Genomic DNA, 24403 nt, shown 5'->3' with positions numbered 1-24403 from the left:
CTGGCGAGGCACCCGCTGGAATGACTGGCGCGTGCCTCTGTAAGTGAGCAAATTCATCCTAAGGTTATCAGTGACATGGTGAATGTTGTAGTTCACCAGCTTGTCAGATGCCCAGTGGCTATGGGGTTGCCGTGTATAAGGCTGCTGGTTCGACCTCGGCCACATTACGAGTGGAGGGGGAAGCCTGTGTACTTTTATGTAGGTGCACGTTACAGAAACCCAGCTGGTTAAAATTAATCCGGAACCCTCCAGCATGGTCTGTCTCATAATCGAGTCAGGTGCATCAGTAAGTGAGTCAGGAACACAATACGGATGGCTTAAAGTAACATTAGCCTTCACAGAAGAGAGATAGACATGCCAGATGTAGTATATATATATTTTTTTTGTTCCCAGAAATTGCAGGTGAGGCATACTCTATACGCTTACACATCAATAACTTCATCACCATGGAAATGCCCTTTAGAGAAAAATGGAAGTATTGTTTAATCATTGTACAGAACACGCAAAATTTTCAAGCTCTCTCTCTCTCCCGCTCAAAAAATGATGAAATGCTCTGCTCACTGTCAGATTAATGAGAATTTCAGCAATGATTACATCCATGCAAATACAATTCGAAAAGCTCATTTGTTACAGGATCAAATTTTGGGGGCTGAAACCGAATGTTCAGTAGCATTTATTCAATTATAATAGGAAATAAAGCTTGAATTAAAACAAAATCATTGACTGCGAAAGTTAGAAGCAACTGTGCTATCTTCCTTTTTTTTTGTTGAAATGAACATAAAAAGCTTAAGGCACTGTAATAAATCATGCTGTTAAAAACAACAATATTTTCATTTAAACAGCTAGCAACAACAACAAAATTTTTTTAGCTATGGCTTTGACAGGCATCAGAACCAAGGCTTCACAAATGCGCAATACACCGACATTTCGCAGAAGCTGCAAAAGGCCAGCCTAAACAGATCATACTTTCTGTTGCATCGGTGACCTATGACAGATGCGAACACTGAGCGTGTTTATGTTATGCGAACATGCCGGATGCCGGCTCATAATAGATGCGACTCACACAGTTGAATCGTCACATACCGAGTTGTAATCCATGCGTGTACACTACACGTGTCACGACATAGAAATACTACTATACCTAGGAAAAAACACCAAAACATGCCACTGGCTATTCGGCAAGGGAAAAAAAAATGTTTCTTCTCTTTCGCAAGTCATAGCAGACTTTTTCTGTTTTTCTGCAATTAAGATAAATAGTTGGCTGTGTAAAGACCAGCGATGCACACACACACTAAAAAAAAAATGTCTGGAAGCGTCAAACTGTCAGTCCGTGCTAAGCTTGCTTGTCTGAAATGTTCTTTCAGGTCCTTGCACTTTCCACCAGTCGAGGAACCTTCTTCGCTTTTTTTTTTTTTTCTCGCCGACAAGCCTGTCGATACGTCTCACTGTCCCTGTGCGGCCAGCTCCTCTTCGATCAACTTGCGGTACTGCGCGAAGCCACCTTCGATGCTTCGCACCGTGCGGTTACTGCACACCCACAGTTCCTGGCACACCATTTGGATGAGCCGCTCGTCGTGGGACACCAACACCACACCGCCCTGGTTTGTGGAGAAACGGGGCTTTTGTGAAGACGTTGCACGTTTCGTTAAAATGGTTCGTAGCACTGAAGGATGATAACAGCGTAAGCATTCACCTATGCACCTGGCTAACAAAGGTGCGTGTTACTTTCTAAAATCACTTTCTTAAGTTACTTTCTTTTATCAAGCCCCGATCCTGTACTACGAAATTCTGACACGCTTGAATTGGTATGTGTGCGCAAGTTGCAGGAGCCCTTGACAAGCAGTCGCATTAGGCGCTCGGATGAAATGCTCAACTAAGGTTCTGTATGTTAAGTTTGACTTAACATACACAACATACAAATGCACAGAGGGACTGAGAAATTCCTTTAAGCACAACTGTATAATGCGCAGATGAATTTATAAAAATATACACAGACCATGGCCACTCTGTGCATTTGGTTGATCATAGTCGCAGTGCTTCAATCTGTCAATTAATTTGCTCTCGTGCTGCTGTCTGCTGGTTAGTTCCGTCAGTAGTAGTGCGAGTAGTGACTGCGCCCAAAAAGCAGTGGCGCCAGGTTCAATCCCCAGACCAATACATATAAAGAAACATCAAAAAAGGCAAATCTTTTCACCTGCAGGAATACAGAGAAGAAATAGAAGGGGGAGGGGGGGAGGGCGCTGCATGCTGATGCAGAAGACGCAACTTAAGGAAATTCCAGCGAATTCCAAGAAAGCAGACGATGTCCTTGAAAATGATTATTGTAGGTTTGTACCGGAATTTTTGCTTTCACATCTCTTCAAATGTGCCTTTTTCAAAGTTAAAGAAGTTCCCAAAATGAAAGCTTTTAGTCCATTGAATCCTTTTTTTTTTTTTTAATTGCCCCATTCTTGTTCGCACTTTCATTCTGCTGACCTAAAATGGCATCAGTGGACATGCAAGAACATAGCTTCCTAAGAATAACTGCATAAACATTCAAGTACCGCTCCAGTAGACACACTAAAAATTGCACCTTTTCCCCTACTTTTTTTTACGTACCTGAAACCTGTTTAGGGCATGCCCCAGGGCTTCAATGGTTTCTATGTCCAAGTGATTCGTAGGCTCGTCGAGAATTAGGAAATGAGGCCTGGAAAGAGAAAAAGCACGCTTGTAAACAAGTATGGACAGAGACATACAATATCTGCACATAAGGAATGATGTACTTTCAGCATCTGCCTTTTACCTGTGTTTTTCACAGTATCAAAGATCTATGACTTTCTTGCAATCATATTTCCTGGATAAGATTTCTATTTATTAATATTCTTTCTTTTTTTTTTGTGTTGTGCTACTTTTTCCACTTACCTTTGGTGTCTCCTAACACAGTATCACACTGTCTTTTTTGTAAAAATTTCTTCTGCCTGTTAAGCTGTGCCTGGTCTTGTTGACCTCCATAACGCATGCAGTGGTTCCGCTGCCTGGCTTTTTAAACCAACTGTCCATTTTCTCTTATAGGGGTTAATATAATTTAGTTAGATAAACTAATTGCAGCTGTACCCACCACAGGAGAAATCATATCCTGGCAAGCCGGAGCTATTGTGAGCACCATGTTGCCATATGAAACATGTTAACAGTGCTGAACAAGATGAGACACAAATAATGAAGTGCACAGGACAGGTGCTGAGCATCACCTAACTCTTTTACAGGAAAGATTGATTAATTGATTGATTGATTGATTGATTTATTCATTTATTTATTCATTTATTTATTTATGCAAAAACGCCAAAGGGCCCATTGAGCCCACATTGACTCATTAACAAAAAAAATCCAGTTGGTGTCCAGCACCTGTCCTGTACAGGAATACTATATAGTGCCGCACTGCTGCTTCACTTGAGATGCTTGAGTTCTCCAAAACGAGTTCAAAGGGAAATGAATGGGAAGCACAGAAATCTCACCGTAGCATGGACATGAGGGCGAACGCAACCCTACTCTTCTGGCCTCCAGAAAGGCTGCCAATGGTCTGCAATGCCAGGTCGCCAGTGACACCAAAGGAGCCCAGCTGTTGCCTGTAGTACTCAGACGACTTCCCTGCGAGTGAAGGAACAGTTCCTTGCAGCTGCTATTTAGCCACGAATGCGTGAAGGACAGTTATGCGCACAAAACTGGCAAAAGGGTACAATAATTTCACCGTTGCCTCCCTAAGCCGGGTGCAGTGCACAAGGTAAAATCACTCCCCAAAAGGTCACACAATATTAACCCGAATAATTCTTGACATTGCAGCATCAATTTTTACACCACATTCAACTTACTAAAAAAAGAAAAGAAAGAAAAAGAAAAAAATCTAATAGGATTTAGCAATCCTACAGCAATAATACTTTGGCTACTGAAAGATGCTGTAGTGAGGGGCTCTGAATTTGTTTGGATCACCTGGGGTGCCTAAATCTAACTACACGAGTGTCTGTGTTACACCTGCTTTGAAATGCAACCACCGTGGTCGGGATTCGAACCCGCAACCACGTGCTCCGCAGCAGAATGCCATAACCACTGAGCCATCACGTGGTTCATTAAGCCTTGAATGTGAAATTCAAGTCCACTGTTGGCCACACAACTGTGGCTAACTGCGGGCTGCACTGCAGACATTTGGCGGAGAAGAAGAATGGTGGTTGAGGCTCGGGTAGCTCAGCAGAAGAATAGTGCACTGCCGCATAGGCTACGTACAAATGCGAAAGAATCGCGGGCAAAGTCTTTGGAAAGAGTGTACACCAGAGTGTCGACTTCAAGCATTAGTCAGAGACTGTAGTAGAACAGGTTCAAAAGTATTGGAAACAGGTAAGGCAAGAATGCCCATAAAACAAAGTCATGTGCACACACCAGGAAACTGCTTAGCCATGAACTCTAGCGAGGAGATGCCCAGTTCTAGCTGGTCAACGTGGTGCTGGGTGAAGTAGCCGATCACCAGGTTGCGATGCACGTGCCTCACTCCTGCCGTCGGGTTCAACTCGCCATTGAGGATCTTCAGCAATGTCGTTTTGCCGGAGCCGTTGTCACCGACCTGGTTGAAGAAACAAGGAAAATATACAATTAGCCTACGGCACAGGATCAGCTCAGACATCAGAATAAGTACCAGAATGACTGTACGAAATAACAAACGTTAATTTCCACCACCTGGAGTTCTTCACAGTGCATCTAAATCCAAGGATGCAAGCGTCTTTTGTATGCTGCCTACCTTGAAATGTGGCTACTGCAGCTGGGAATCAAACACGTAACCTTGCATTAACCAGATGAATGCCATGGCCGAGTTACCACAGCAGGCCATTCAGGCTAAAGCTCTCTAATAAAAATGTAGCTGTTACACAAATTTGTGTAATACTTTTGCTTTCACATATCAAAGCGTCCTAGCCACTTTACTGAGTACTATATTGTGCACGTGCATAAAATTAGACCTGGGAGTGTTAGCCACCACTGCTTCCAGCCAAAGCAGCGGAAAGCGCTGCACACGTAATGCGGCAAATGTGCACTCAGCTCCCACCTTTGGCAAATTACCTTTTCATCCACTTTCACATGTTTACCTTACTAGTATTTCCACATTTCGATTACGCACCACTATTAACTCCACCTGCGCTTCATTCTGGCTTCATTATCTGCTTCTCCTGTGTAGTTGTGACCAGAGTTGCAAAGGAGTTGGAATGATTCTGGAATCATTCATTTTTTAGACACCCAGCCTGGAATGGGAATGAAATGATGGTACCAATCTGGTAGATGGAAAGGAATGAGAGCCCAAGATTCCGTAATGGAGTTGGAATGGAATGGGCGCATAGTCCCGGAGTGCTAAACGTCGATTTTAAGCGAAACTACAAAACTGGTAAATTTGCCAATCAGACTAGCATAGACGACCAATTTTTCACATTTCATAATTTTTACTCAGTACAGCTGTTTCAGTATGTACCTATAAGTGATTACCTCTGCCGCGGTAATTATAAACGACACATTATTCTTACGCATTCTGCACTTCTGATGACCAGGAAACCTTTCTTGGCTACAATGTTGAAGTGCATTTAAAGAACGCAACTTTTTATTACAGTCTTAACATTTACTTATTTTCAAAAATTAATTGATGTAGCAAAAGCAACCTTGACCTAGGACAAAGGGATGCAGGCCAAAAATGGGCACGTCGCAAACGGCCGCACCCTGTGAGAGTCCACGATGATTTGGAAAGCGCACCATGTTGTTGCACGCACACTATCAAGCATACATAGGGTGTGATAACAGGCCTTCAGAGAGGTGGGCTGGAAAATGGTGCCTGTTAATATGGCAATAAACTTGAGACACACAAAAAAAAAAGGCAGCAGACTTCAGCGATTCCTTCAGATTTGACGTCATTTACTGCAAGAGCAGCATTCACCTTGAAGACTGCCATTTTAATTTTGTTAACCGGCATTTCCTCAAATGATTGTACTCGCCCACTATGGAGGACATGGTGCAAGATGATTTTGTACTTTGCTTTACTCCAATGATTAACAATTGGAGAGATTACAGGCAACAACGCGCTGAAGGATTGAGAGACCACAAAGCATGTGCGTTCTTCGTTAGGAATGCAACGGAAGTAGTGAACAATTATTTAAAAAGTTTCATTTAGTGGAATTGGTGGAATGAAACAGATTAGCTAAGCTGCTCCAGGAGTGGGAATGGTCTAACTCTCACACCATTCCAAGTGAAAAGGAGTGGAATTACGGGGATCTCCAATTTACAGAATGGGGGTGGGAATGGAATGAAGAGCTCAGCCCACTCCACTACTCTGGTTGTGACAAACTTCAACAGAGAACTCACAATGCAGATTCTTGACTGCAGGTTGGCTGAAAGGTTGACGCGCTCCAACACATTCTGGCCGGGGTTGTAACCAAAGGACACCTCATCGAGCTGCAGGATCGGTGGGAACAGTGGTTCTGGGTCGGGAAACCGTATCGTGACTGTGACCTCCTTTTCCACGGGCTTCAACTCGGGCCTGCAATTGGGAAATAAAGGTTTTGCACAATCACAACCTCCACCTGCCAACACTGGTTAAAGAACAATGTCAAGCTAGCCAGTGCTATTGTAAAAAGTCGAGATATTATAAGTATAGTACAATAAAAAAGTAAAGAAAGTAGCCAAAAAAGCATAGATGTGCAATCCCAATACTTCAAAAGACGTGAATAAATGTTACAATACCATTTAGTATTACGCTTAAAAAAACAACAAATTTCAAACAAAGAAAATTCTGTTGAAGTACAGAAGTTGAGTAGTACATAGGCTATGAGAGGTTCTTTTTAAACAAATTTTTTCTATGGTCACACAAGAAACATCAAAAAGATAAAGTGATTCTGCAGTTTGTGGAAACAGAAGTGGCAGCATTCTTCTCAGCACACTGCCCTATTGGTACAGAGGGCAGGATGCTGAGGGCCAAATTTAAATTAAATATGAGTGACTGAGTCTCACAGTTTTTCCAGCATCTTCAATTTGCTCTGCACTAGGGAGGCACGCTTTGCATTGAACCGGAACCTGTCGATGAAGACCTGTGAAAGGAGAAAAAACAATTATCAAGGTCTCAGCCATGGGAGCTGGTTCAGAGGTTAGCAAATTGGGTTGTGCAGGACGTCTCAGTGCAATGAGAAAATCATTCAAGCACCTTATTCAACAGCAGTATAGTAGACAAAGTAAAATTTCTTTGTTTAGTTGGTTGGTCTGAATATGGGGGGGGGGGGGGGGGGTACGCTCTGCATGAGGCTAGGGCTGAAGGCAAGCTCCTGATCTAGCCACGCACAGTCGTTCCATAGTACTCCCCAACCCACAGCACTTGTAATCATAACTACGTTAGGTTCAGACGAATAAGGCAACCAGCAGCGTCGGCTGTGACAACATTTATTGCCACAAGCAGTATGCAACACTTGCAGAGGCAAGGTCCACTCCGTTGCCTCGTTGCACGTGATAGTCGGGCAACGAGGTCACGTCGACAAGGTCGGAATGCCAGAGAGAGCGTCCCCCTCCAGCCGGCACTCTTTTAAACCTTTTTTACTTTCACGAGAGCAATGACCTCCTTTTACGTCGGATACCTTTCCAGCAAGTCTAGGGGAAAGGGCATGCATCGCGAGGGATGCATAAAATTACATTTGTTAACAAAGTAACTGGAACGCCAATGCATTTCTCCGCAAAGTTCGTGAGTTAATATACTTACCCGAAGCTGGTGTCATCATATCTCGAAAGTGGTGTCATCCTGAGAATTTGTTCCAGATAAACCTGCCTTGCTATCTCCATGGCTAGAATTTGTAAATTGTAATATGGGCTATAACGTAATTGTCTAAAAACATAATTAGTGAATTAGTTGATTATGCATTTAAATTTTTGTGCAAGTAGTGTCCGCCTCTTCGAGTAGACCAACTCACGAACTAGAATTGTGCTATCTGCCACACGCAACCTTTAAAGATTTTTGAAAGTGTACGCTGAAACACACTGCATATACAGTTAAACCTGGATATAACGAAATTGACAAATTCCCGAAAAACTTCATTATAAAGAGGATTTCGTTATATGCTGGTTCGGCACGAAAATTCGAAAAATAAACGTTTACCGAATTTACTCGATTCTAACGCGCCCTCAATTGTAACGCGCACCCGTTTTCCGTTTTCGTCGAAGCACTCATCCTCGGAATGTCACACCAGGTACCGGATGCGTGGACGCGTGTCGTTTCGCACAAGCGCGAGGCATCGGAAACGAAGAGCGAGCGTCACGATGGCGTCGTATAGCGTTACAGTAGAACCTCGCTGTTACGTTCCGGGGGGCTGCGTTTTCCCGGCTGTTACGTCGTTTTCGACCGGTCCCGGCACAGCTCCCGTAGAACTCAATGCATTGGTAACCCCACTGTTGTGTCGCAATTGTGGGACCGTTCCCGCATCATACTTTGCGAACTGCCACCCCGCGCCGGCCCGAGCGCCCATTTTGACTTTTCATGTCGCTTGGCTTGGTGGCTTGACGATGGCATTGGCCGCCCAACGTGCCGGGGGCGACAACTATGACGCATTTTCGGTTTCCACCAGCAAAAAGTATGGCCCTTGAGATCCGTATTTGCTATATAAAGATGGAGTCCATGACGCGTTGTGGCCCTAAAATTGGTTTTGGCTCATAGATATTCCGTATATACGTAATTACCGGCCAGGCTAGCGGCAAAATACGCGCGCGTCATGCAGCGAGCGGCAAGTTGCCGCGCGTCAGCGCCTTGCCGCGAGGCCACCGTGGCACGCGCGTCTCGCCGAGCGGCAGCGCGATAAGATCTCCCGCGCTCTCCGAACGGGCGACTAACACCGCGAGCGCTCGTTGTTTCATGCGAGAGACGACGATCGTCGATTGAAAACCCGGCGCGGACCGGCGGCGTTCCGGTTGTGATGGCTCCGTGACGTCACCCTCGTCGCTCTTGATTGGTTCTTCACCTCGCGGCACGCAGCATTTGCCGCAGAACCAATTTTGCACGGCACGCGGCAAGACCCCGATTCCTGACGCGGGTTTTTGCTGCGTGTTTTTGCCGCTAGCGTGCGATAACGCAGTCGCCGCGCGCCGTGTGCTGTATGTGCGAGTGAAAACGTGCGAGGGGAGCCGACATGCCGCGTCTAGCGGTCAGCGCGTGCAAGAAAAGCAGGGAGGAAGCGCGCCTTTTTCCGTAGCGCTCGAGGCACCGGCGAGGGAGCGAGGGGGGAGGGATAGCGGGGTGGCAGCGCGCGGTCGCGCAGGCCGTATCTTGAAAGCGATCTGCGTTGGGGCAGAGTCTAGCAGTGTAGATGCGTCGGCGGCTCGTAGCTTTCTGCGTGCTGTGTGTTCTCGGCGCTCAGTTTGCGTTGAAGCGATATAGACAACAGCACGAAGGTCACTTCGGGCGCTTCTCCAGCGGCGCTTCCACACGCCGCCAGCGTTTGACAGCGCGTGTCCGCGCTCATCGAGTCTGATGTGCCACAGCGTGTACCAGCGCGTCGGCAACATCAGCTGGAAAAGGAGAGAGTGCCGGCTTGGTGGGCTAGGCCGGCTGCAGCAAGCGGCAGGATCAGATTTGAATGAAGGGAGGGGGAAAGGTCACGCCCGCGGCGGCAAGATCGCCGGGTCGAGGGATGCAGGGCCGCCTCGCACACGCACGCATGCACACGTGCGCTCGCTTCGCATTCCATCGCGGCGGAGAAGGTGCTTCCGGTTGCTGCTCGCGCAAAAATGACAAAATTTTGGACGAAATCTCTAGGTGGTTGGAGGGGAAAATTCGTTACATCGAGGGGGTCTCCCGCTGCCACTTCGTTACGTAGAGGTCTCAAATACATGTGCGTCTATGGAGTAACGGCGGGGAATCGAAAAACTTCGTTATATCCAGGAATTCGTTATATGGAGGTTCGTTATAAGCAGGTTTAACTGTATACAGGAAAACCTTGTTATAACAAAGTTGAAGGGGGAGCTAGAATTACTACGTTACATCAATTACTTCACTGTATCCATATTTATTACATGTACTGCAAGAGAAATCTCTATGGGAATTTCAAGGAGAATTTCACTTACTTTGCTATATGCATTATTTCATTATATCCCATTTCGTTTAATGAAATTTGACTGTATATAGTACATAGTGCAACTGAAGGTGGTCTGCTCCGAACTACGGTCAGTTGAAGAGGCAGGATGTGTGTTGAGTTAGCTCCTGAACACTTTGAAATGTGGTGAGTGTGGTTTAAATCGTGGATCCGGGACCTCAAGGAGGTGTGACATAATGCCTAACGCATTCCTCTCGCATTTACCGCTACATCTCCACTGAACTTTTGCTGTGAAAATCCTCAAGAAGTGTTATTATGGTGCAGTTTCTTCTTCACAGGGCAGTACTGTGACGCAATTGGTGGGGTCCAGTACAAGCTTTCAAGCTCATATGTGAGCCGAGGGCTGTATGTGAATAAAGGGGTATGCCTTTCCCGTCGTTATACATAACCGGCGCACACTTCCCCGTCGCAAATGATTGATCGGGGGAGTATGAAACCAGGTCAACATAATAAAAAAAATTGGGCAGAGGCCATCATAGGATGATTATCAAGGTCAAGTGGTATGTTCCCAGTATAGAATTGCTGGGGACACTTATTGGTTAGCAGCATTGGTTAACGCTGTGAGACATGTGGGTGCTGTGGTGTCACACTGCCTCCAGTATCAGCCTGTGTTACAAACAATAAGACGTTTGTGAGGTCGCATATTGTACGCTGGTATCAGAATCAAATTCACCAAGTCGCCACTTTTGATTACACTGTTTCCGTGATTGACCCTGTTTACTAGGCCAGACAGCCATTCACTCGAAGTGGGGTAAAGAACAAAAGAAAGGTTCGCTTTGAAAGTCACCTGCACACTGACCAAAACAGGTGGCAAAATGAATTCGTACCTGCACATGTGCCTTGTACTGTTGCTGCGCCTCGTACTCGCGCTGCTGGTTCTTGAGCCGCTCTGTCATGACTTTGACAAAGTTCTCATAGTTGCCTCGGTAGCCTGTGATCTGTTGTGAGTGGAAGTGCAGGATGTCGGTGGGGACGGTGTCGAGGAAGAGCCGGTCGTGGGAGACTACCAGAAGTGTCGTAGGCCAGTCCTGAAAAGACAACAAAGCACAAGTGTCTCTACCAATGTCACATGCACATCATGTGTCAATGTTACAGGTATGGTGTCCTAATCGCAAAAACACAAAACCCCCCCCAAAAAAGAACTATATGAACACTATGTTTTATCATTCCCGGTGATAAGAATATCACTCTCAATTCTGTTCAAATCAATCATACCTTGTGGCTCTCTGGTTTCGTATGCTACTTTGCTTATCAATACAGCCATGCAGAGTGGCACGCAGGCCCTCATCAAGCTGCTGACTGCAAGTTTTCAGACCAAGAGACTATCAATATGCTGTACTGAAAAATAAAGCTGATTTGATATGACACCAAATATGCTACAAAACCAGTCATTTTGGAAGTTGTTGAAGGTTATAAATTTGTTGCTGTCGCAGAAGCAGGACCAAGAGCAAAAGGCTGCTAGGCGTGGCAAATGCTCCTGCTCTGGTTGGCATTCAGTCATCAGTTAACACATCTATAATTTATAACACAATGATAACGCAGTACACTGTTGTTACAAAATGAAACAATGTAATGTGAGATAAACCATCATGCTACATACAAGAAATAAACTGACAACAATTCTGGGAAAGTACTACCAAGACCAACTAAACATACGTAACTTAGCAGCAGAATGTAACATAACGAACCACAGTATAAAGATACACAATGGGTAGAAAGCATGACAGGAAGCCACAAAAGCTCTGACTAGAAGTTGAGACCAAGCGAAAGCAAGATCACCTACCTGTAGGTAGTTTTCTAGCCAAATGATTGCTTTCATGTCCAACATGTTTGTAGGTTCTGCGGGAGGAAAGAGGTTTAAAATCAGTGCTACATGCAGCGTGCCACCGCAGTTCAGCACAAAAGCCGTGGCATGACCAATGTGCGCTTAGCATCAAAGGTTCACAGACAGGAGACTACGAGAAACATTTTCTTGCCACCTGAGCATGTGACATAGATTCTTTCTCTCACAAAGTTTGTGCAGTAATGCAAAAGCTACAAGAGGTGCTTAGACGCTGACGCAACCACCAAACAAAATGAACTTATGGGCTAACTCGTGAAAAAAAAAAAAATGCAGCATGGCCACGCAAGACAACACAACTGCTGTGTTGCCTCACGCCTGTCTGGTGTGTCCCCCCACACTGCAGATTTCAGGATGCAGAAGAAAGCTCCATTTCCACATCCAGTGGAAACTATCAATAAGGGTAATAACTGGTACAGTAACAGCACAGTTATCATTCCTAGGGTTCTGTTACTTCACAACGCTTGAAAGAAAGTTGCAGTTCAGAGCTGCTGTCCTTTACAATTAGAGGATGTGGCTCTGCCAGCATGAAATGAGCTTTTTAAGGCCGCTTATTGTTAATGAGCACCCACTGCCTGGCTGTACAAGTAATGCAGTGCGCAATTTATTTAGGCAGCTCATCAGCAGTACAACAAGAAAATTTAGCGTCAATTGCGGTGTTTTGGTTGGTCCATTAGCTTTTGGCACCGCCTAGACGCTATGGTTTGCAATTCAACTTGAAAAACAGTAGCAAAAGGGAGGCTTTCAAGTCTAACAGGAAAGAGCTGAGTGGTTATCTTACAGCATTGACACTACTGCCAGATTATTATTTTTATTTCTTTTTTAATTTTTGCAGGACAAAGTCACTTTGAAATTAGTGCTGCAGCAAAAACATTAGCACCCAAAGTCTAAATGAAAAAATATTTGTCGCAGTTTCACCCGAAAGGCGAAGCACCAATTGCGATAGCAAATTAGTAGAGAGCTATACTGAGTAAGGATAGTAGTTTTATCAGCTGTATAAACTTGGACATGCAGCACCACCAGCAACGCGCAGAACTGTTGTCGACGCCGTCGGCGTTTCGCCCGCGTTCGCACCGAACGCGTGCGGCGTTTTTATATAAATACGTATTTGGTGCCGCAGCTAAACGTCGCCTCACCTCCCTCCCTCCCGTCCCCTCACAGCCTTTCGCGCGACGGAAAAAGTTGCATTTGCTCTCTATATATGGAAAGGAGGAAAGAGACGCTTAATTCTGCAGCCCTTGAGGGAGCACGGCGCAGAACACGCGTTTGCTCTCCGACGTGCGTTCGCTCCCCGTGAAAGCGCACGTCCCTCGCGGCCTTTCACTCGCACATAGAGCGTCCGGAGCGTGGCGACGATTTCATCGCCGTTTACGTCACACAGAACCTCACGGCGACGGCAGAAATCTGCTTTGGAGTGTCCATATAATTGCTATCGCAATAATAAAGGATATGTATTCTAATCGTTAGAGCTAAGGTAATGTCATAGATGTAGCACAGCCTAGATCTAAGAACAGTGTGTAAAAGAACAAAAATAATACAGTACAGTTCAACAACATTAACAAGGTATGTTCATTGCAAGTTTTAGAGGGTCTAGAGCGACTTACCATCAAGCAGCAACAAGTCAGGCCTGAAAAAAAAAAAAAAAGAAAAAAAAGGGGGGTAATTTTATTACTATGAAAAGAACTTAGATGTGCTGTTTTTATTTAGACCAAAAGCTGGCCTGTGTTTTAATGCAAACGACTGACACTTTTCTGCTTGCATCTTTGCAACTACAGAAACATTATTTTGAAAAATTAGTTGCTGCAAGTAAGGTTAGAAAATGCAAGTAAGGTTAGAAAAAAACGTCACAACTCACCTCGTGAACAGTGCTCTTGCCAATGCTATTCGCATTCTCCATCCTCCGGAAAACTCTCTGCAGGTCATGAGAAAAACATTTCACATGATCACAATTACGATAACAATCCTTTGTGCATGACATAGTCTATGTCCTTTTCACTACAGTGCAGTAAAAGATGCTGACTGAATGAGGGCTGTGGTTCAACGCTTCAATCAACAACAGGTGGTGTTCGTGTCGCAACCCCAGCAACGGCTTTCTCGAATAGAAGCCCATCTCGAAGGCCATGTTTTTGTGTACTGCAAATGCCGGAAGCAATTGCAGGAACCGGAAATGCGTCATGGTCACCATGTTTTGGACACTTCTATTGGGCTATGAGAAGTACTGTAGTGGGGGGTGCCATATTGGGCTGGACTAACTGTGGGTTTTTCATGTGCACCCAAATGTACGTACATGAGTTAAAAATGCAATTTGCCAGCATTAAAATCTGGCTGCTGCAACGAGAAATTGAATGCATAAGCTCACGCTCAGAAACGTAATGTTATAGCCACTGAGTCACTGCAGTGGGTGCAACAGCAGCTGAGGAGTGTTTTTGCTGAAACATACCTTTGTACTTTTTTGTTCACTTGATACACATTCCACATCACCTACCCAGTGAAAGCTCCCATGACCAAACAACTACATCCACAACAAATGCCACAATTTACTAGTAACTAATCACTATTGCTTGACTCTTCTGGGCCTTCCCATAACTATAGTCGGGTACAACTTTACAAGGGAGCGGCATTTGCCCCCTCAAAGGTGGATGCATATGACCATCCACCAATGGGCGCGCACTAAAGACTTGCGTCATGAGCCGGACGGCCGGTGTCCCCGCCGACGGAGAACATGGCAGCCCGCGCTTCAAGCCAGGGCGAGTCGCGTCAGCGGGACTATTTCTTTAGTCGAGGAGGAAATCGGCTGCTGCGCTTCGGTCATCTGGGCGGGGCCTCTCCTGTCTTAAGTTGTGCCCGACTATATTTCCACGAGACTTTCCACGAGTTATAAAGTATCAAATCCAGAGGTGCTCCAAAATTAAATTTCCCATTACCTGACCAGCAAATTCTTATTCGCGCTTTCTTGCTGAGTGCCCCATGTTTATGGTAAGAAATGCAATTTGTTAAGCAGGTAAAATAAAGCTCAGAGGGGAAGTGGGCGTAGGAAATTTCATTCAGGCATGACAGTAAGGTGCCTGTGTCCTCAGCATTTGCCAAAAAAAAAAAAAAAAAAAATAAAGACCAACGGACTGGACAGTGAAAATGAAAACACATTCTTTTTACCAAGAACAATGGAGCATATAAAGACTGCTTTCAAGCAAGTTTAGTTTTCCTAGAGTTTTTATAAGTATGACAGAACCAAGGGTGACGGAGACGACAAGACAATGCTGTTGTTTCCCTTGCCCTGTACTAATGGTGATGTGCAGTTTTACTCTTTCCCTACTGCTAGAAATGTGCTCATTTTCAGTGCATGTATGTTTTAATGTTTTATTTGAAGACATAGCAGTTGCACAGCTGTGCAAGCAAGCCAGTCTAGTGCACGTTAAACTGGCGCTGGAGCCTCCACGTGCATTGTTCAGTTCCTGTACATCACTGTACAGTAATGTGAATGTTGCACACTATTGCACAGCAATGAATAAGGGCACTTACAGAGGTGGTGTTCAAAATGTAAGAGATTAGACTGCTAGTCAAGCTTCGGTCGAAGGTCCATTTGAAATCGCCTGCTTGCTCTTGTGCAAGTGAAAACTCCACACAACGGGAGGGATTGCTCGTAATGATACGTATGCTGTCAAAACGCTGATGGATAATAAAAGCAACCCACAGCAGGAAAAATAAAGGTGCCCTACATATTAGACTAAACATAACTATCAAAATACCACGCACCGACGAGCATCTACTGTTGTTTGAGACATCGCTAAAACAGCCTAGACATCGATCGGAAAATTTGATGACCCTGCAGAAGCTTCTGTGTCGTCATTGGTGCTGTCATTTGAAAGCTATGTTACCAAAGCGCAAATTTTGCGCCATTTTACTGAAAAAGTGCTAGAAACACTAACAGCTAGTTTCAATGATATCTCCAGTCGAAGCTTTATTTTTCCAATCTGCCATAAATTGTCAAATCAAATTGATCTATTTCTATAAGGTCAGTAAGGAAAATGCCTTAGAACGCAGTAGCAGTTGGCCAGACAGTCAACGTAGCTTAGTTTACGAAAAGTAAGATCCAGAGTAAATCTAACTGCATTTATTTAGCGGCTTCTTTTAATTAAAATGACACTAAAGCTAAGCACTATCCAAGTTATGCTGCATTAGTAAATAATGCTCCTGCAATATCAAAATGACCACTCTTACCACGAGGGGAGGCTAAGTAAAATAAAACACAGTATACAGATAATGACGCTGCCCCAGTGAAGTTTTCAGATTGGTTCACCATGACATCGCGAATCTAGTTACTTGTTCATCAGAAAGAACAAGGACTACATTCCATTCTAAAAGAAGCAAATGCTTAAGCTAACAAGTTTCAAGAAATGCTTCTGCACCAAAACAGCCCAAATATGAGAAAATACTCGGAAACCTGTGCTGTCAGACTAACGAACCGGTGCTGAGGTTTCGGCGTGAAATTCAAAAGGAAGTTTTTTTTTTTTTTTTTTCTCCACTAATAAATGTTTTCTTGAGAAATCAATGAAAATTAAATTTTGAAGGATTACTTTAACAACTGAAAGTGATTTAGTGTTGTTGTTGTTGCCTTTAAATTTGCAAGAAAAAAAGGGGGAGGGGGATGGAAATGCAATAAGCATAAATGAACAAAATGAACAAGGAGGATGTACCGGGTTTTCTTTTGCTGCATCGCCGAGGAAAAGCCAAGACCAGCCAGGATGACTGAGGCCCTTGCCGGTGCCTTGTCGGCATCCATGTGCTGCAGTTCGGCATAGACCTGAGACAACCGTTCGTTCAGTGCAGGGTCATCTTTCTCAGCCCTGCAAAACGAAAAGGAAAATCTGAGGTCACTTACTCTCATTTAACCCAAAGAAACTGACCAAAGAAGGGTAAATCAACAAAATGGGGGGGTTCCTCGAAACTCTTGTGCAAATCACAAGCATGCAAAATACTGTATTGGCCAATCATTTCAGTTTAATAAAACTGAAAACAACAAGACATAAAAGATATCTGCGAGATGCCTGGGCTGTTGTCAAGCACATGAATGCTTGTGCTAGACAAATATGTGATTTTTGATTTGTTGGAAATTCTTGCAGCCACCTTCATCAGTAGCCAAAACAAATATGACTGCATCACGTTCACGAAGGCAAATGTCGAGCAAACTCACACTTTGGCGGTAAGTTCCTTTTCTTCGTTGAGCAACCGTTGCCTCTTCTCATCGCACGAGAGGACACTGTCCAACGCAATGGTGTCATCTCCCACAACCTCCTGTTCTACGTGCAGCACAGAGATGTGCGATGGAATCCTGAGTTGACCACTGCAAACAAGCACATTGTAGGAAGGCATTAAATTTTATGACACAACGTTTTCATGGCAGTCAATGTAATGAGAGTCTAGTGATCAAATGACGCTGATCGAATCACTTTGAACCGTCATATTTGCAAACAGTCATTTATGAAAGGAATAGCAGTCGTCCTCCCGAAAGGAGCTGGAAGCTGCAGAGCAAACTCACACAGGTCTCTCAAAATGGAAGTGTCGCAGGTGATTAAACATTAGTATTCCTGGTCCAGGGATTGAACTCAGCATAACTGCCTTTTCAGGGCAGTTGCTTTACCAAAACAGCTATGCATGGCGCTAGCAGATAGCAGGGCAGAAGTCAATCGAATGACAACTAAAAGTAATGATTTAATAAATAAACCACATTTTCCCAAAACTGGCTTAGTTAAAAATGTTACTGATACTCCATCACATCACAAATCTTTCCAATGTAATCTTTGTATTCTTAACCCCACTTCACCCACAACACAATGTAGTCTACCTGGAAAGCATCCTCAGAAGCGTGGTCTTTCCAATACCATTCCTGCCCACAAGACCGTAGCGTCTTCCACAGGCTAGTGTCAAGTTGGCTCCCATTAGGAGAGTTCTGTAAGAAAGAAAGCAGTTTAAAAAATAAGCAATATACCAAACTGTTTACCTAAGCTAATAAGTTCCCATCCACTCACTTGTCACCGAAGGCAATGTCGAAATTTTCTACACGAATGTCCTGAGTACGGTTGCTGCCCTTGCTTTCCATGCGGGCTTCCCTCTTGCTGACCGCTTGACTTGCCGTGGCAGCCTTCAACACTGGCTGACTGCATGGGAGTAATGATTAAAAAGCGTCTATAAAACAAATACACACTCAGGTGTGCTCCTCAGCTTGATAGTCTACAAACAGTACGCTGCAATAGCAAGGACATGTTATGTCAGCTAATAACATTTACAAATTCTCTAAGTGCCGTGTCAGAGTACACGCGTCTGGATGCCGATGCACACCCTTGGCCGTAATAATTCGTGAACCTAAAACTGGCAGCACCATATACTCTGAAGTTGATCAAACAAAAAATTTTTAGTAGGTTTTGTTTTTATTTGACAGATGGCCCCAAAAAAAGCTTATGATCTGTTGGCGTTCTATGAGTCTTGGCTCTATAAGACCAACCATCGAGCACTATTGATGTTCATTGCCGAAACCGGCCTGCATTTGCATACTGAATAGTTTATGCCGTTGGGCGAACTTTCCAAATTAAAAACTTTCGGCGTTCTGCCTGTGTCTTGTTTTCTGAAGTGACAAGCCTGCACAAAAGCTTGCATGTTTTCTGAACGATGCCTTATTTTGTTGCCATGTATATTTTCATGAGTGAATGATTAATTGTTTCTTCTTCTTAAGACCTTCTTATCAACTCTAATTCAGGGGACATTGATGTTGATTATGAGGTGTTTTCAAGAGACAATGACAGTGGCAAAGAGGCCATATTGCCGAAGAAAAACAAATTATCCTAATTTGTAGGAGCACTCAACACCCTAGCGCCCCCCGATGTTGCTTTCCCCACATGGCTCTCCTGTCTCCTGGAATCCGGCTTTCTCGCATTGCACAAGCCCCACGGTAGTCAGTAGTTGCGCAGCGGGGCGAGAGATGGCGCTGGTGTTTCGGTGCTAGCGCTAATTTACAGCATGAATAATCGGGTGCAAAGGGAATGAGTTTCCTCTTCTTTGGCTAGGGGTTGGTGGTGTGCGTGGACCTGCCGCGTGCCCATTGCCACGCTTCGCAAAAGGCTTCAGTGCGGGTCACCAGGACACACGAATACGATCTTTCAAAAGTGCCACCGTTCGCGTTCGCATGATTGTACACACGAACGATTAGGCGTTGGTGTCCAGTGTGGGGCAAACATATTCACTCGATATCCTGTTGCAGTGAGTCGGACTTCCCCAGTTCGTCAGCACCCATCGGCATTTTCTATTAGTACTGTACTAATTTGGCTAGCTGGCATTAGTGTATAAAAGGTGCAATAAGTGATCCTTTGGGTTGTTCCGACTACTGCACTGTCGTTTCTTTGTCTCAAGGGCATGTTTTAGACCCCACAGATTAATATAATTCATTAGTGTAGGTTCTGATTTTTGTTTTTATTTTCAGATTTAAAAAAATTGTAAACTGCTCAGCAACATAGTCCCAATAAATAGCATTTGAACTTGAGGTCTGCTAAATTGTTACTTAGACAGAAACTGAATTTGCTGCCCCTGGAAAAACTTCAAGCACCCAAAGGGTTAATGGGGTTCCTTGAAGAAGCCCTGAAACATCCATTTATCAAACCTAGCAAATATTTGAAATTAGCTTTGAAACTCAATCGTGCATTTGGTGTACTACAGTGGATAACAAAACTTCACCGAGATGTTCCCAGTTTTATGCTCTAGTAAACATGTCTGTTCATCAGACTCACACGGTGGTTTAGCAGCATATGTGACTTGCTTGTGCAAGTCACATATGCTGTGTAACCACATGCATAATAGCATATGTGACTTGCTTCTGCCGTTATCAGCTGACAAAACATACTTCTGCTTAACAAGTCTCTGTCACATTTCATTTCCATTTTTGAACAATGCTGGCCTTTTATTAATGCTTGCTGAAGCTACAGAACATGCTGTTATTCACATATCTTATATGACATAGTTCACAATGTACTTGTATCAACTGCAGAAATTAAAGAAGAAATGTAAGGCATTATGTGACGAGAAGAAGAGTTAATGTTATGAAAATTTATGGCATCAAAAACGTTTGGGTGCTATTGTGACGACAGCCCCAAAATTATAACACAATGTACAGTCGTCATCAATACGAAAGGGAACAATTTTTTTTTTTTTTTTGAACGACAACTCATGATTCGTGGGTTCAAATTTAGGAACTTTATACATAACACCAAGTTTTCCTGTTTAACGTTTAGTCTCACTGAACGCTTTTATGAATGGCAAGTGTTTGAAGGCTGCTACGGGCGTTTGAAAAAATGTAGGTGTTCCGCTGTATGTTAAACACTCCTTTGTTGAAAAAAAGAAAAAAAAAGAACAAAAAGAAATGCAAGATGGTATGTTTTTCTCCACTGTAATGTCAATACTCATTAGATGTCATACATAAACAGGAAGCAAAGCAAGTTCTTTCCAGGATATTTTTTTTATACTGAGCAACACACACACAAAAAAAAAAATGTAAAAAATAAATTAGCTTTGGGGACATTAGTGGCTGGATGTAGAATTTTGTTTTGTCGCATTTTAAAGCCGTGTTCTTCTTTCTTTATTTCTGTATTCAATTTCTCACATTTTAAATCACTTGTAAGCGTTTCAAACACCCACAATCCCCCTTTCTATGCAATGCCTGAATCGGGTGCCTTGGGGTACTGAAAATAAATAATTTCAATCTGAAGTCTCATTTCAGCAGTGACAACAGTTCCCACCTCTCTCATGTTCTCCACGAGTCATATTTAAATCAAATAGGACAAAAGACCGATTCAGGAGAAAACCAGGCAAGAAACATATACACGTTCCAATTTGAATTTCTTGCTGCATAAACCACCATATCCACGCGTAAATGTGAGACTGCAATACTTACACCGGCACCACTTTCTCCCCACCGACCTCCCGTTTCTCTTGCTTCTGCTTCAACTTAGCCTCTGCCTTTTCTAGCTTCTTCTGGTCCACTTGCTGTAAAGACAAAGCAAATGACTCGGCTAACCACTGTTCCCAACACTCGAATGATTAATTTGATTCTACAAGCAAACACATTACCACTTGCACCACAACATTAAGTACATTCTGGATATAGATTATAAAAAAAGCATAGAGGAAGTGACCTCTTTTGTCCTTGTTGTTTAATTAAGGTGCCTGGCAATACAAGGGGAACGTAAATTCATGTTTACTTCCACAGTTTTAACAGAGCAAAAGAAAACAGATGTGCAACAAAAGGCAACTTGCTACACAGGGTAGTAAAATCTACAGTTCCAAGTTACGCACATTGCTCCATTAATTTGGCTGCACCCGTAGGCGGCCCACTGCTTCATTTTATTGGGTAGCTATGTACAGTGCTTAGGGAATTAAATTCGATGATCAGCCTGTATGGTGGCCTGCGATTTCTGTGCTACCGGTGAAGGCCAAATGCAATCATAATGCGTCACAAAGGTCCTCGCTTTCACTGCATATCATAATCATCAGCTCGGTGCCCCTACCGCCCACCGGTGGCGCAAGAAGTGCCGGCCGCCATGCGGGACGAGTATTGTGTTGCATTCGCTGAGCACTGTACATACTCTTAAAGGAAGGACCGAGTTTGTCTACCGCCATCAGTTACAGCTGAGATACGATAAGAAATTACTAAATTTATATACCACTGTATCCGCATATTGCTGTAGTCAAGCGGATGAACAGTTGCAGTTTTAGTAGTTTGATTGCGAGTTTGCTGTTCCCTTTAAATGAATGCTATATAAATGGATGCATATATTATATGTTTAATGCAGCAGAGGTGAGCACCTTTTCAGCACGTGTAAACTTGAATGGGCCAATGTGACAAGTTTGTCTAGACATATACATGCTTGAGATACAACCACAGAAATTCAGAATAAATGTGCAAGTAGAAAAAAAAAAAGAATAAAAAAATATAATGAACCTGATGATCTGAGAGATGCGAGCAAAATGTTTAAGCCCAGCTTTTTGCTAAATGCATTAAGTGTTCTTACCAATGCACTGTCTCTCTGCTTCATCCAGATGCTTTGAACTTCATCGGTAGTATTCTCAAACTCAGCAGCCAAGGCTTTTAACTGCACTGGGGCGTTAAGAACCTTCGCACGGGCACTGTGGCTGTCACCATTCTGCACGTCGGACTCCCTAGTTGACAAAAATTGGAAGAACAAGGATGTGTCAGGATACAGAGCTCTGCTTTGGATTTCAGCATGCTGTAGGCACCCTACTCAAGAATAGCTTACAACAGATCGGATTTCGGGAATAAGCACTCCGAGCTTACTAGAACATTTTCCCCCCCTGCATTGTTGAGGCAGCACGCTCCGATGCTTTCAATTTTCTGCTGTTTTTGTTTGAATTTGAACAAATGCTGAATGCCTACTGTTGTCCATTTTCTTCAAGTGTAAACCTGTATAAATATCCAAGGAGAATTTAACTCTCCTATAATTACTCCTGGCACAACTTGCATCAATGCAGTGTGTAAGTGGCATAAAAAATTATGAGATAACATTTGCAGAAATTCCAGCAGTACTTCTTGCCCATGGTACAAGTACTTGAGAATGCTTCACAAATGCCAGCCCAGTGGTGTATTAAGTGGACAAACTTGCACCAGTGAGTCAAATGTCTGAAGTGATAGACTTTGAAAAAATAAAACTAACATTGCACACCTGTGCACAGTACAATCATGGCTCGACAATGCATTAAATAGTGAGGAGTATTGTCAGCATGCACACAAACGTTTGAATTATGCACGAACTTTTCGGTGAAAAGTCTATCGATTATACAGCACAGAATAAAATATACTTTAGTAGCACTATACATTTATACTCTACGTGCACCAGGCAGTAGTCTCGTGTATACTGTAAATGACTTCAATTTACACAACTTTCTTGTAGTCTGTGCAGTGTGACCCCATGAACAATTCATATGAGTGGAAAGTGTAAAATGTAAGTTACGTCACATTCAAATATATGAAGCTGTATATCCTTTAATTACATTAACATTGGAGCCTATGAAGTATTAAGAGAGCTGAGGTTAGGTGAAGGTGCTAAAACATCCGATTTTGTGGGCAAAAAAAAAATAAAATGTAGTTACTGAACAACAGACAGACTAACATGTGTGCTGTTTGAATGTACAGTTGACCAGTTTACCATCAAGCAGTTATGGGGCGCGCTACATTTTCAGCCAGCCGAGGTGTTTGCCGGTACACCAAGTCAGGTCACTGACCGCATTTCTCTATTTTTTATTTATTCCGTTCGCACAAACACAGATTCACCAAGACGAATAACCGAAAAAGAAAATAAACTTCCATTCGTACCCTTTCATGACGTGGAGCAGCCGGGCGCAGATCTCCCGGATCTCATTGTCGTCTTTGGTGTCGCCGGAGATTTGCAACAGCATCTCGCCGACGGCATCGTAAACCTCGTCACAAGTGGAGAAGTCCTCCTTGCCCTCATCCAAGACGCCTGTGCGCGCAAAATAACGAAAGCAGGCTGAGCCTTCACACGTTTCTTTCTGTCGCGCTCGTCTGTTTGTTTGTTTGTTCGCGAGCGTGACCACCCAAGCGATAACTGTTGACAGCTACAGCAAAGGCGAAACTAGCACGCAGGGCTTCCGGACGAGCTCCGACCGCTCGAAGCAAACGACCACCGCAGCAACATAAATGGCTCGCGACAACCCCACGGCGAGTTATGACTCTAGAACGCGAATTACGATTAGGTACTTCAAGGCCAGGTACTTGGGAATTAGCCGAGATGCTGCGTGAATTTGGGAAGTACTTATGAATGGGTTGCCGACAAGCCGACCGATGTCAACTTTAGTAATGACTGTGTCGGCACAGTTTATAGATGTTATTATAGACGAGTGACTACGGAAGCATTCCTGGGACAAAACGGTTCTCGTACCTTCGAGGTAATCAAATAGGTCTTCGTCAATATCGGGGAAAGCATCGCTTAGCACGTCTTCGACGGCTTCCATCTTGACGAAAAGAGAAGGGGGGGAGGTTGCCAACCTAAATAGTCGATGTGTCTAATGTAAGCGTCTTTACGTAGCAAGCGCAAAAGATTAAAAATCAAATAAAAGTTCTCATTCTAATATTCGTTAAAAATAGTCATCAACTCAAAGCTAAAGCACTTATTTGCTATTCTCGGAAAAGCGATAGGCATTTTACTTTCTCATTACGTTGGCCAGTTTTGATTGGTGCTGCTCTAGACGCCGATTCAACTTTGGGGTAAAGAAATAGTTCCTTTATGAAGTTTCAAAAACATCCTTTAAATAAAATAAAAACGATAACTATTAAGCATGGGTATTCAACAGACAGGAATCTGCTGATAGAGGGATCTATACTTGAAATTAGATTGCGGCGCAACTTTTTTAGCGCGGATGA

General features: G+C 43.7%; 1 protein-coding gene across 1 annotated transcript; it reads right to left on the bottom strand.

Annotated features, from left to right (window-relative positions):
* Positions 1-357: 357 nt before the first annotated feature.
* Positions 358-24053, bottom strand: LOC119446345 (ATP-binding cassette sub-family F member 3). The gene is made up of 18 exons (XM_037710756.2): positions 23922-24053; positions 23336-23483; positions 22017-22164; positions 20900-20991; positions 17991-18119; positions 17807-17911; positions 17156-17305; positions 16659-16808; positions 13820-13876; positions 13569-13591; positions 11908-11963; positions 10952-11152; positions 7009-7085; positions 6364-6538; positions 4408-4588; positions 3492-3624; positions 2599-2686; positions 358-1598 (listed from the first exon to the last, which is right to left on the bottom strand). The coding sequence occupies exons 1-18, from the start codon at positions 23992-23994 to the stop codon at positions 1443-1445; spliced, it is 2142 nt and encodes a 713-aa protein (XP_037566684.1). The 5' UTR covers positions 23995-24053; the 3' UTR covers positions 358-1442.
* Positions 24054-24403: the final 350 nt, after the last annotated feature.

Source organism: Dermacentor silvarum, chromosome 3 (assembly GCF_013339745.2).
Source record: "Dermacentor silvarum isolate Dsil-2018 chromosome 3, BIME_Dsil_1.4, whole genome shotgun sequence".
Lineage (NCBI taxonomy): Eukaryota > Metazoa > Arthropoda > Arachnida > Ixodida > Ixodidae > Dermacentor > Dermacentor silvarum.
Note: the sequence above shows the minus strand (reverse complement) of the source record. Positions and strands in the feature narration are given on the sequence as shown.

What these genes read in the sequence shown, in the direction of transcription:
- LOC119446345 (XM_037710756.2), bottom strand. Translation starts at nt 23,994, where the DNA reads ATGGAAGCCGTCGAAGACGTGCTAAGCGATGCTTTCCCCGATATTGAC. An exon ending in GCCCTCATGTCCATGCTACG is followed by an intron (nt 2,687 to 3,491) that starts GTGAGATTTCTG and finishes TTCTCTTTCCAG; the next exon opens with GCCTCATTTCCTAATTCTCG. An exon ending in ATGCCCTAAACAGGTTTCAG is followed by an intron (nt 1,599 to 2,598) that starts GTACGTAAAAAA and finishes TCCACAAACCAG; the next exon opens with GGCGGTGTGGTGTTGGTGTC.